Source organism: Thamnophis sirtalis, unplaced genomic scaffold, assembly GCF_051295495.1.
Source record: "Thamnophis sirtalis isolate CommonGarterSnake01/CBP01778 unplaced genomic scaffold, rThaSir2_p1.2 scaffold_7, whole genome shotgun sequence".
Lineage (NCBI taxonomy): Eukaryota > Metazoa > Chordata > Lepidosauria > Squamata > Natricidae > Thamnophis > Thamnophis sirtalis.
The window spans coordinates 10,894,998-10,908,306 of NW_028261387.1; the positions used below are offsets into that span (position 1 = coordinate 10,894,998).

A 13,309-nucleotide genomic window follows, 5' to 3' on the forward strand; every position below is an offset into this window, starting at 1 on the left:
GACTCATTGCATGCAAAGCAAGATGGTTCAAGCCGTGATTTGTCATAATTGTGATGATTTCACCTGTACACGTAGAACTCAATTTATAACAATTTATAACAGTTCATGTAGTGAGGTTACAATGGCATTGAAAAAAGTGATTTATGACAATTTTTCACCTTTAGACCATTGCAAGTATCCCCATGGTTACGTGGATCAAAATTCAGGTGCTTGGTAATTGACTTGTACTTATGACAGTTGCAGTGTTCCAAGGTCATATGAGCAGCTTTTGCAACCTTCTGACAAGCAAAGTCAATGGGGAAGCCAAATTCACTTAACATCTGCACTGATTCACTTAACATCTGCAGTAATTCACTTAACTGTAACAAGAAAGGTTGAAAAATGGAGCAACATTCACTTAACAACTATCTTGCTTAGGAACGGAAAATTGGGGATCAATTGTAGTTATAAGTCAAGGACTACGTGTATAGTGACATGCTTAAACCATGAAAAGTGGACCAATGTTTCAGAAAAGTAAATACCATAGGAAAACTTAACTTCTATTTTAAATATTAGTGCAAATGAACAAACTAACCCTTGCATAGGTATTTTTCATTTATTACAGACAGAAATCTAGACTTGTAATGAAAAGCCAAATTATTTAGATAAATAGTAGACCAGAATGCATATTCAGTTGTCACTATAATACAGTTTGAAAATTATTCTTTCTCATATGGCTATGCTGTAACTTGATAGTATATTTATTAATTTCTGATCTTCTTTTACACTAACTTAACAGTACTTTCTGGGATTAATCCTGTGAGGTAAGTATGATTCTAACTAATTAATACTATAATTTTACAATATCATATCAATACAATAGCAGAGTTAGAAGGGACCTTGGAGGTCTTCTAGTCCAACCCCCTGCCTAAGCAGGAAACCCTATACCGTTTCAGACAAATGGCTATCCAACATCTTCTTAAAGACTTCCAGGGTTGGGGCATCCACAGCTTCTGGAGGCAAGCTCTTCCACTGATGAATTGTTCTGTCAGGAAATTTCTTCTAAGTTGCTTCTCCAATTAGTTTCCACCCATTGCTTCTTGTTCTACCCTCAGATGGCTTGGAGAATAGTTTGACTCCCTCTTCTTTGGGGCAACCCCTGAGATATTGGAATGCTGCTATCATGTCTCCCCTAGTCCTTCTTTTCATTAAACTAGACATACCCAGTTCCTGCAACCATTCATGTTTTAGTCTCCAGTCCCCTAATCATCTTTGTTGCTCTTCTCTGCATATCAATATATAATATTTTGCTTTTGCTTTTCTTTTACAGCTCTGAGAATGAGAATGGCAAAGCTGGGGAAAAAAGTGATTTAAACAGCCGCAGTGATATAATACTAAAATTCTGGCAGTTTAACAAAAGCGAAAGAAGAATTTTCTATGTTTTGGACCTGTGTAGCTTTTACTTATCATCAACTATACATCCATAATAATGGCACTTTACAGGAAAATGAATGTTTGCTAATATGAATAATGAATCCTAATATATGGATACTCTGATCCATATATGAATATTGTTAAAACAGTGTGTTCCTCAAGGAATTATTAGTGGCATTTGTTAGGAATTTGTCAGCCTTATTATATTTTATAAGAGCTGAAGGATCAGTGTCATGAATTCAATGCATCTAGAGTTTTGTTGCAGTCTTGCCCATCATCTTCTCTGACTATACCAAAACATGAATATAAGATATGAACTGATTTTCCAATTCCTACTGAACTCTATTCCATTTCAGCAGTGTTTTTCAAATTGGGCAAAAGCACTCCCCGTGTGTGTGTTTGATATTGGAAGCTGATGACTTAATTATGAACTTGATTATGGCTGGTGGATAAAGCCATTAAAGTACCCCTAATATTATCAATAGTAACGCATCCTACAGAGGCAGCCGTATCTCATTTTCCTTTTGAACATTGGAAAATGCCCCATTGTTTGGGAAATGGGGGGGTCACTCTATCCTTCATGTCATTGCTTTCCATATTCCTATCTATGTTTATTGCTCATCTTTGGAATTTAGCCAGTAAGGAATCCTTGTCCCAACTGTTCTCCTTTTTGTTTCCTCTAGCCGCCTGATAAAAAAGTTTGCTTTTGAGCTGGAATGTACATACCTCTCCCAGTTTTTGTACCAAATCTTGCATTTATCATCATAGTATCTCAATACTTAAAAGACACTCAGAAACTGGGTTATTAAAATATTGCTCTGCTCATTAGTAGCTACTTGCTTCTGATTGCGGCTTGGCCCAGAAATCAGAATGTTCTGTTATGATATATGCAAGGCTTTGTTTGGTTGAGTCTGTATGTTTGGAGAGAGTGCTTCATATTTGTGTTCCAAAAAATATTCAATGTAATTCAGATGTTTTGTTAATGTTATGTATTTTTAAAACATATTTCTCTTGGAAAGATTAGACTACTACGGACAACTTCAACGTAACTGGCTGTGGCTGTAAACCTAATCAATAGCACCACACAGTGTCCCAATTGTGGAAATGTTATTGCAGTGTATTGAAGAGTCCAATCTAAAAATACTTCATAAGGCACTATGCATGTTCCCTAGAAATGAGAGTGGCCATTACAAAGGCCAAAATGGAATTAAAATGCACGTATCCTGTGGGAAATATATGAACAATACATTATATATGAGACTACGAAGCTATCTTTTCCCCCAAAAGGAGACTTGGTCAAAGGCTATTTAAAATACACTGCTACAAATGATACTTTGAATATTTTCTATGTTGCTTATATATTTGTGATGAAAAATATAAGGAGGGAGGGGAAAATACTTTTCTTTTTCCAGAATCTATTTATTCTGACTGCTCAGTGGATTTTATTTCAGATTGATCCTCTTCAGCTGACAGCTAGAGCCCTCTTTTTGGGGCTCTGAAGAGTAAGACAGCTGCAGTTTTTAAAAACTGACCACAAACTCTTTTGCCCACCTTTTAAAAATTGCTCAGAAAGACTAAAGACAGAAAAGTACTGCTGCCAAAAGTGCTTGGGAATAACTTAGCCAGTTTCTACTTTTTTACTTAAAAAAAAAAACTTTTTGGGCAGCCTTCTCAAAAATTCTAGTTGTGTACTTAGGAGAACATTGCGAATCATTCACAAGACTGCTTGTAATTTTCTCATAGAAGCTAGTTTGCAAGTTTAATAATAACATTTATATGCCGCCGAATCCCGTAGGACTCCGGGCGGCTTACAGTACAGAATAAATCAAAAATAAAATACAGGGGGGGAAAAAGATAGATTTAAAAACAGCACACCATACACTCCGTTCTAAATGGGGCTGGACCGTATTTTGGGGTCAGCAGCCCCAGGCCTGCCGGAACAGCCAGGTTTTAGTGGCCTTACGGAAGGCCGAGAGAGTGGGAAGGGTTCGGATCTCTGCGGGTAGATCGTTCCACAGGGCCGGGGCAGCTGCAGAGAAAGACCTCCCCCGAGTAGTCGCCAACCGGCATTGCCCGGTCGACGGTACCCGAAGGAGGCCCAGCCTGTGAGATCTTCATGGGTCGTTGGGAGGTATGTGGCAGGAGGCGGTCCCGCAGATATCCAGGTCCCAAGCCATGTAGGGCTTTAAAGGTAATAACCAGCACCTTGAAGCGCATTTGGAGACCACGCTGTGGCCACCTTCCTACTATTTTCTGATCTAAAAGCAAGGTTGGAACCAGCAGTATTTCAAAATAACTAGAATGGACAGAGAAGGGACCCAGAATTAGCAAGCTTTTCTTCCCATTTCTAAACATCACAATTCTCACAGATTCGGTATTATTTCAACGTTATCTTTATTAAGTTTTCAGTCACTGATTCATAGGTGATTGGATACAGTTGCTGCCTAGAGAAAAATCCCTAGCAAAATTACGCTACATAAATACTAAGTCATGGAAATGTGTGAAGACACAACACTCCGTACTTAACAGGTGAACAAACTCTTTAATGGCAAATACATTTGCAGTGAAGAATAGTAATACGACTAGCAGCTATGTATTTGGTTAAACACTGCTTACAAGTTATAAAGAAATTCCCTTCAAAAATTGGGACAAGAATTTCATAAAATTAAAAATACTAAACCACTGGTATGCAACATAACGTCTATAAAACTACAGCGTTTCTGGTCATGGACATCATATTTATGGAGCATAATAAGTAATGGAAACAGTCTGACGTCAAAGAGACCGAGCTGTTTTTTTAGGATCGGAATCCTAAAGTCTGACTTACATTGCCATTTAACAATGTGGACTGGAATTTTACACTAACATTTTTAGCCTATTTCCATATGCAGCGCCATCTAATTCCCAGCTTTTCCAAACCCAGCAGCATCACCTACATATTTTTGACTTCTCCAGAAGTTTTTTTTAACCCTGTAGAACACACATGGGGGTCTGTAACAAAGGGGGACACCAATGGATGAATACAATTAAGAGATCATCCTAACTTTAGCAACAATATATTAGCCATCATTTATTAAATACATGCTAAAGAGGACAATCTGTATAGTAGTACCTAGTTACTTTCAAGAGAAAGAGGTAGTCGACAAATATATTCAAGTGTTTAGAAGTGACAAGAAACCACAACATTCAAACAATTGTCATCACTCTTGGAATAACAAGTGTCATTGCACATCTCAATCTGTAAAAATCTGTAATAAATACTTCAAAAGAGTATTCTCATACAAATATCTTGAATTCAAAAAAAAAAAAAAATCCAGAAAGAGCTTCTTGTAAAAAAATGTACTTGGAGATGGGCTTCACAATACTAAAATAGTGATTATCTGTGTGTGGGAGGGAAGACAACATGTATGAAACATGAGGCACATGCAGCAGCATCTTTGGGGTGGGACTGAACAATCATTGCAATTGCAATGCAATTATCTTTTGTATATATGTGCTCATGTTCAAAAGAGGTGGATCTTTCATCATTATATGCTTATCATCTTCCAATTTTGATATGCTGTGGACCACATGGTCACCAAAGACCAGGTTTTACCACAAGAAAAACTACTGTGTGTGAAATATCAGCCACATCTGACAGATACGTCCTGGAACTTGATGAGATATCTTCAGATGAGTAAATGAACTAACAATGGTCCATTGGCTCAAAATAAGATGCTCTCCTAGTTTTCAGATAACAGGTAAAGCTACAGAATATAAATATACAACATTAAAGCAAGTAGTTAACTCGGGAAGAAGCCCAAGACAGATTCTTATCAAGACCAACCAAGTTTGCTCTTCAATGGTTGTGTGGTGAAGAGTTGTTCTCACACCTTGAATGGAAGATGAGTTCCGTTGACAGTTATAAAATCCAGTAAGAAGTTATTTTGAACTGTAATGACAAACTATAGAATAGTCAAGGCTTTTGTGGAATCATACTTGCACAACTGCTGTTATGAAGGTGGCAAGGAATGCTACGTTGCCACAAATGTAGATAAACAGCATTGCTTTTTTAAATGTATGGCCCTGGGGGAAGAAAAAGGGTGAAAAGAAAAATTGTTTACTAATTTATGAAATGATTAAACCACATCAGAAAAAGGCATGTCTATAATTATTCTTGATGGCAGCGGTAGAAAGGAAAGAGATAGTATTAGAAAATTAACCTGTGGAAAAACAATACTAGCATTTCAAGGATATGATAAAATTAACAGAATTATCTGTTAATGAAAAATCATCTGAAAATGAAAAATACTAGCCTAGTCATAACCCCCCCAGAGGATCCTCTTTCCTAAGGAGAAAAAAATATATTCATATGCTCTAATCCAGTGTTTCTCAACCTTGGCAACTTGAAGATGTCCGGACTTCAATTCCCAGAATTCCCCAGCCAGCAAATGCTGGCTGGGGAATTCTGGTAGTTGAAATCCGGACATCTTCAAGTTGCCAAGGTTGAGAAACACTGCTCTAACCCTATTGTCTTAAAATAGTATAGAATTTAGAAGGTGTTTTTCCATTCTCTCCACCACCTGACAAAGGGCTTACCTGGGCTTCTGCAGAAGATATGGATTGCAATATTTGTACCCTGTCATCTTCCAAGACCTCAACTGTAAAAGAGAAGTATAATTAAAGCTATTGTGCAGGAAAGCATTCTTTCTTTCACTCACATGGATAGTATCACCTTAAATCAGTGTTTCTCAACCTTGGGAACTTTTAAGGTACATGGAGTTCAACTCTCGGACTTCCCCAGCCAAAATAAAAGAAATATTTTATCCAAAAAGATAATATTGTGCCTACAAACAGCACAACATATTAGGTCCACTGTAATACAACCACCCATCCATCACAGTACAATAAAGATCTGTTTAATAGGATACGTTTGAAATTATGTTTTTATAGAGAAGGAGAAGGTTTTTTTTCCCTCTTGTATTGCATTTTAAGTTTCACATTAGATGGCACCCATGAGATCAAACCCAGGCCTTTAGAGACAAATATAATTACAATTCTGGGTACTTGAGAGACCGCCTCCTGCCAATTACCTCCTTACGACCTATTAGATCACACAGATTAGGCCTCCTCCGAATTCCATCCGCCAGTCAGTGTCGACTGGCAACTACGCGGAGGAGAGCCTTTTCAGTAGTAGCTCCGACCCTTTGGAACGATCTCCCCGTGGAGATTCATACCCTCACCACCCTTCAGACCTTCCGCACAGCCCTCAAGATCTGGCTATCCCGTCAGGCCTGGGGTTAAAGATTATAATCCGTCCCCTCCCGAATGATGAATGAATGTTGCTTCTATTTTTAATTATGTACCGTCTTCATATGTCATTGTGTGTACTCCCCTCCCTATACGTTGTAAGCCGCCCTGAGTCCCCTCAGGGAAAAGGGCGGCCTATAAATAAATTTATCTATAATTTATCTTTATCTACAATTCTGCTTTTTTCTTCTTCTATATAGCTCTTTTTCTTTGTTCCAATTTGCAATAACTGCCCCTTCAAAATACACATAAGGTATTTGGGAGGAAAAATCCTTCCTGACATTTGTTGCATTGCAAAAATAAAACACTGGCCATAATGGCTATGGATGCATTCATCTGAAAAACTGGCATAGTGCCTCATGTATATGTATATGTATATGTATATGTATATGTATATGTATATGTATATGTATATGTATATGTATATGTATACACACAGATATATAATTATTGTTATTAAGTGTGGCTATAGGAGAAAGAATACTTGTGCACTTAACTGCAACTTAAAACCTGCCTTTTCTTAGCATGTCAATGCAGCCATTTTATATGGCATTCTTTGAATATCAGCACAATGCTATTTTCTGTACTAACTGTCGAAATGACCCAGCATTATAGTTTTCTAGCAGGAGGGGTTGAATTGGTATTTCTCTTTCACCTCCCCACCTGAAAATACTATTTGGATTCCAAAATGCTATTTTTCTCTTTTTACAGAAGCCAAACAATGACATTCTCTAGGTCTATCTGAATAGCAATAGGACAAAGAGGCGGGATTCCCTCCCCTAACTTTTATATCATGATTATTGTGTTTTGCGGCATTGCAAGTTTGTAATTAAGAACATATTTTTTGTTCATATGCACAGCAAAACTTCACCTTGCTAAAATTAACAATTCAGTACTTTAAGAAACAGTAAGTGTAAGTCTTGGTGTTACAAGGCAACCAAGTTCAATGATTAAAATATTGAGCTGTCTATTATAGCAATAGCAGTTAGACTTATATACCGCTTCATAGGGCTTTCAGCCCTCTCTAAGCGGTTTACAGAGTCAGCATATTGCCCCCACAATCTGGGTCCTCATTTCACCCACCTCGGAAGGATGGAAGGCTGAGTCAACCTTGAGCCGGTGAGATTTGAACCACCGAACTGCACATAGCAGTCAGCTGAAGTGGCCTGCAGTACTGCACTCTAACCACTGCGCCACCTCGGCTCTATTATTTCTGTGACTTGTATAGGAATGTGTCACGGGGAAAAAGTGTATGAAATAATCATGAACAGCAAAATCCAAGATCTTCCAGAAAGCCATTCCCGCCCTGCCGAAACAAAAAAGTAAAAACCCCACCCAAAAAGTGTTTGTTTGTTTTTTGCAACTTGATTATTCTCCGTGCAAACCTTTGCGGATGAGGCAGTAGCCATGTAACTCCAGAAGCACATCAATTCCAACATGCCAAGCTACAAATCCAATCATTGCGTACGTATCCCAAGGAGGAAGGTTGAGAGCTGGCAAGTCCATTCCCAGGAACATTGTTACCACTAGTTAAGAACAAGACCAAATTTAGACTCTCTTTGTTGGAGGCGTTCAAAAAGTACTGTGCAGCAAAACATTCGTTCAAATCTTTTGTAGAGAGGGAGTCATGGAGTATTTGGGGCATACTGGCTTGTTTCCTGGGGGAACTTTACATCCTCTCCACTTCAATAGGTTGTGCTGCAGAGCCATTAAAATCAAGAGAACCCCCAACATTTTTTACCACCAGCCCAGGGGTGGGTTTCAACCGGTTCGCGGCGGTCCCCGTGAACCGGTTGGTCGGCGAACCCGGAAGTAAGTAACTTCCGGGAACAGCGAAGGGCCCACCCGCCCGCCCGCGCTCCTTACCGGTCTTTGAAGGCTTCTGCGCTTCCACGCAGGCGCATGGCACATACAGCACCTGTGCGATTCTCCGCAAGCAGCTGGATGGCACATACAGCGCCTGTGCGAGTCTCCGCGAGCAGCTGGAGCATCGCGCAGGCGCTAAGACGCATGCGTGAACTGCACGCGTGCACGAGGATGCCGCCGGCCCCGTTCCAACCGAACCGGTTGGAACGGGATTAGCAACCCACCCCTGCACCAGCCCCACATAAAAGCTCGGGAGCTTTTGTGGGCATTCTCACAAACTTGTTCCCACCATCACGTTGACCAGGATACTCTGCGTCTTCTCTGGCTTCTCTTTTTGTTTGAGGCACTTGAGCTGATTTATTCATTTGAGCTGAACCCCAATTTCTGCTCAGACACAGAGTTCCAAGTCCTCTGCTGTTTTTTATTTTCTAAGAATATCTTTAAAGTATATGTGAGGCCCAGAAGCATTGCTGTAAATGAAGATTATGCCTGGCAGCTGTATTTTGCAGGCTGTATTTTTCCTATGCTTTAAACAATTGAAATGCACTACTATACATGGGGCTGCCCCTGAAAAGTGTTCGGAGACTACAATTGGTCCAGAATGCAGCCGCGCAAGCGATATCGGGTGTACCTAGATACACCCATGTCACACCTATCCTCCGCGAGCTGCACTGGCTCCCTATCGGTCTCCGAACGGACTTCAAGGTGCTGGTTATCACCTTTAAAGCCCTACATGGCCTAGAACCCAGATATCTGCGAGACCGCCTCCTGCCACATACCTCCCAACGGCCGATAAGATCTCACAGGATGGGCCTTCTCCGGGTGCCATCGACCGGACAATGCCGGCTGGCGACTCCTCAGGGGAGGGCCTTCTATGTAGCTGCTCCAGTCCTGTGGAATGATCTATCCCCAGAGATTCGGACCCTTCCCACTCTCTCGGCCTTCCGAAAGGCCACAAAAACCTGGCTATTCCGGCAGGCCTGGGGCTGTTGACCTCACAAATGAGGTCCAGCCCCACTTAGATTGAGTGTATGATGTGTTGCTTTTTTAATCTGTTCTTTCTCTTTCTTTATTTTTAACTTTTTATCTTTTTAGTCCTGTATTTTGTAAGCCGCCCGGAGTCCTTCGGGATTGGGCGGCATATAAATTCATTAAATTTACAAATTTACAAATTTTATACTATACTTTTACAGATGTAGTTGGATTACAACCAGAAGAGCGAAATCCCATATATCAGTGATGGTTAACCTTTTCGACATCGACTGGTGCGCTGGAGCACCGGAACCCAGAAAAGAGCAGCTGGCTGGTGCGCATGCGCACAGTGGTGAACTTCTTTTCTGGGTTCTGGCATACGCATGCGCACCAGCCAGCTGGTCTTCGCACAAAGACCAGCTGGCCGGAACCCAGAAGAGAGTAGCTATCCAGTACGCATGCACACCGGACCAGCTGACTGGCGCGTATGCGTGTGCCAGAACCTGGAAGAGAGCAACTGGCCGGTGCATGTGCCCACAGAGAAGACTCTGTGTGCCACCTCTGGCACACGTGCGATAGGTTCGCCATTATGAGCGTATATCCATTTCATGCCACAGTAGCGTTTTGCAAACTGGTGCCTGCTAGATATGTTGAAGGCAACTCTCTGAATTCTGAGATTATGCGGAATGGAGAGTAGTCAGAGAGTAGACTTTCCACATCTGGAAAGCAAAAGGCTGCATTAGAGGAATTTCAAGCAGTCAGCAGAGAGCAGAAAAGTGGCTTTTTCCTCTTAGGGCAGTGGTTCCCAAACTTGGCAACTTTAAGACTTGTGGACTTCAACTCCCAGAATTCTCCAGCCAGCTCTGCTCTGCTGTCTGGAGAATTCTGGGAGTTGAAGTCCACAAGTCTTAAAGTTGCCAAGTTTGGGAACCACTGTCTTAGGTGACATGCAGCTGTACATTGAAGAGTTAAGACAGGAAACTCACCGGCTAATATTCTAGCAGTTGTGCCAGCGCTCCAGTGTAACCAGCTGAAAATCTGCCTTCTGTCCCCAGAAAGGAAAGAAGAAATCATTTCTCGTTTCAAAGGAAGGAGAAAGAAAAGGAGAACGCAAATGTATTATGCATTTTCATTTAAACATTTTTTACAAGCTAGGAAAATTAGAGTCTGCAGAAGATCTTTGGAGGTTTGCAAGGGCTAATTTCCTAAGATAAAAGACAGAGAATAATTGATTGATTGATTGATTGATTGATTATATTTATATGCCGCCCTTTTCCCCAAGGGGACTCAGGGTGGCTCACAATTCAATCAGGGAAGGGGGTACAGACGGGGGGATAAAAAAGATGAGACATAACAATACAAAATTTAAAAACACACAACAACCATACCATTCGAGAAGGGGGGCAAAACTCTTTAGCCCCAGGCCTGTCGGAACAGCCAGGTTTTAAGGGCTTTGCGGAAGGCCTGGAGGGTGGTTAGGGTTCGAATCTCCACGGGGAGCTCGTTCCAGAGGGTCGGAGCAGCCACAGAGAAGGCTCTCCTCCGGGTAGTCGCCAGTCGGCATTGGCTGGCGGATGGAATTCGGAGGAGGCCTAATCTGTGGGATCTGATCGGTCTATTGGAAGTAGACCACATAAGGTACTTCCACATGTGTTAAATGAAGTTCCTATATTTCCCGACCTGCAGGTCCAAACTGGCCAATATCAATATTTGGCTGATAATTCTAGAAGGCACAGTTTGGCATTTAAAGGATACTAAGTTAAATGATCACTTAAATCTTCCAATAGCCGACTAACAATTTTGTTAAGAAACATTTGAGCCATTAAGAGTACAGTACAAAATCAGAATACCTTGGTGCTTGTTGGGGAGGTCTGAACGCTGCCATAAGAGGCTGAAAAAGTGCCAGAGCCATCACAGTGGAGCCAAAATAGGAGTGAAAACCTGCTTGCTATATTTTTTTTAAAAAAAATAATGTTAGTTATAATTAGGCTTTTTACGTATTTTGTTTCTTTAAAACAGTGTTTCTCAACCTTGGCAACTTGAAGATGTCTGGACTTCAACTCCCAGAATTCTTCAAGTTGCCAAGGTTGAGAAACACTGCTTTAAAAGATTTACTGTATATAGCTATATGTTACAAAGCATAACCCTGGAGAGCTTAGAAATAATAATAATAAAAAAAACATAAAAAACATAAAACCAACATAAACACCCCAAACAAACCCCAAAATAACTCATGATCTTCAAAGATTTAGAGAAGATCAAGAAGGTAGGGATCATCGGGATCCCAAGGATGTTCCAAACTTGGCAAGCAGCACAATCATTTTCTTCTTTTACAACACACACATCACACCACTAAACTTTGGATGGGCTAATTTATAAAGGACAATTTCCCATGTATAGAATCCAAGGGATAATGTTTGTAATAAAATCTCTTTTGAAATTGGGAGTTAGGGTTAGGGTTAGGGTTAGGGTTAGGGTTAGGGTTAGGGTTAGGGTTAGGGTTAGGGTTAGGGTTAGGGTTAGGGTTAGGGACCAAGAAATTCCAGTTAGCCTATGCTTAAGATCAGAAATGATTTAAATTGTTTAAAGTTAGTTCAGCAAGAAGAAGCTAAGGTCAATGTAGAATGTCATTAATTTCTTTATTTCTTTTTTCTCAATAGATTTTAGACTGTGTTTGTTAAAAATCCATACCGTGTACGGGTTCTGGGAAGTCGGGGGGGGAAGGAGGAGGGGGGGTTGGGGGGTGGAGGGAGGGAGGGGCATACAAAAAAATTGTACTTCGATGTTTTAATGATTGACGAATGATGAAATATTTGTGTTTTAAAAGAAATAAAACCTTTGAATTAAAAAGAAATTGGGAGTTAGCTTTTCTGTATAGTATCATAAAAACAATAAAGCACAAAAGATAACATTACAATTATAACATTAGAGCCAAGGTGGCGCAGTGGTTAAATGCAGCACTGCAGGCTACTGCTAGATCAGCAGTTCAGCGGTTCAAATCTCACCGGCTCAGGGTTGACTCAGCCTTCCATCCTTCCGAGGTGGGTAAAATGAGGACCCAGATTGTTGGGGGCAATATGCTGACTCTCTGTAAACCGCTTAGAGAGGCCTGAAAGGCCTATGAAGCGGTATATAAGTCTACTGCTATTACAAACAAATCCTTGACAGTGAACTCTGGAGAAACGTGGAAACATTTCAAGAGTCTACAGTCCTTGAAACACCACAAGGCTGGTGTATATTTAATCTCCTAGGATAGATCGTGTATCAGCTTGGTTTCACGACACTAATTCTACTTGGGTAATACGTATCTGCTTCCCTATACAACACGCAATTGTAAAAGGTATTTTTGTTTTCCCAGAGCTATAAAATTCAGATATTTTCCAGTTTCATTCTCTAACCTTAACTACATTAGTACTATTCTGAGTTAATTCTCAAAGTACTATTGTTAGGAATATAGTCTTGACAGTTGGGTTAACAATATATGAACCATGATGATAGTGCTGTACCTTTAAGTACTGCTGTCAATGTGATTGGTTGCTGTTTCCTCAAGTGGCCATAAGATGGAGCCAGAACGACTATTAGCTCTCTGTTTGTTAGATGCCAAGCGTTGGATACTGGTTGTAGATGTGACTGTAGATGTGTCGTGTATTGCTCAGTAAATTGAATTACTGTGAGTTTTACTGTTAGCGACTTTGTGTGCTGAACTGATTATATGATACTGGACTGTGTTTGATGGATCACCCCTTAACTGAGAACGTTGATGACTGAC

General features: G+C 40.5%; 2 protein-coding genes across 2 annotated transcripts in view; one reads left to right on the forward strand and one right to left on the reverse strand.

Annotated features, from left to right (window-relative positions):
• Positions 1–2,238, forward strand: part of PALMD (palmdelphin) — a 102,115-nt gene extending 99,877 nt beyond the window's left edge. The window contains exon 9 of the mRNA XM_087719298.1: positions 1,310–2,238. Coding sequence (XP_087575424.1) covers positions 1,310–1,353 — 44 coding nt within the window. The 3' untranslated portion in view covers positions 1,354–2,238. The remainder of the gene's footprint in view (positions 1–1,309) is intronic.
• A 2,530-nt stretch (positions 2,239–4,768) lies between these two features.
• The window catches only part of FRRS1 (ferric chelate reductase 1), a 30,245-nt gene continuing 21,704 nt past the window's right edge, over positions 4,769–13,309 (reverse strand). Inside the window, exons 11-15 of the mRNA XM_087719299.1 lie at positions 11,391–11,488; positions 10,527–10,585; positions 8,088–8,228; positions 5,992–6,053; positions 4,769–5,478 (exon numbers count right to left, since the gene is read on the reverse strand). Coding sequence (XP_087575425.1) covers positions 5,386–5,478; positions 5,992–6,053; positions 8,088–8,228; positions 10,527–10,585; positions 11,391–11,488 — 453 coding nt within the window. The 3' untranslated portion in view covers positions 4,769–5,385. The remainder of the gene's footprint in view (positions 5,479–5,991; positions 6,054–8,087; positions 8,229–10,526; positions 10,586–11,390; positions 11,489–13,309) is intronic.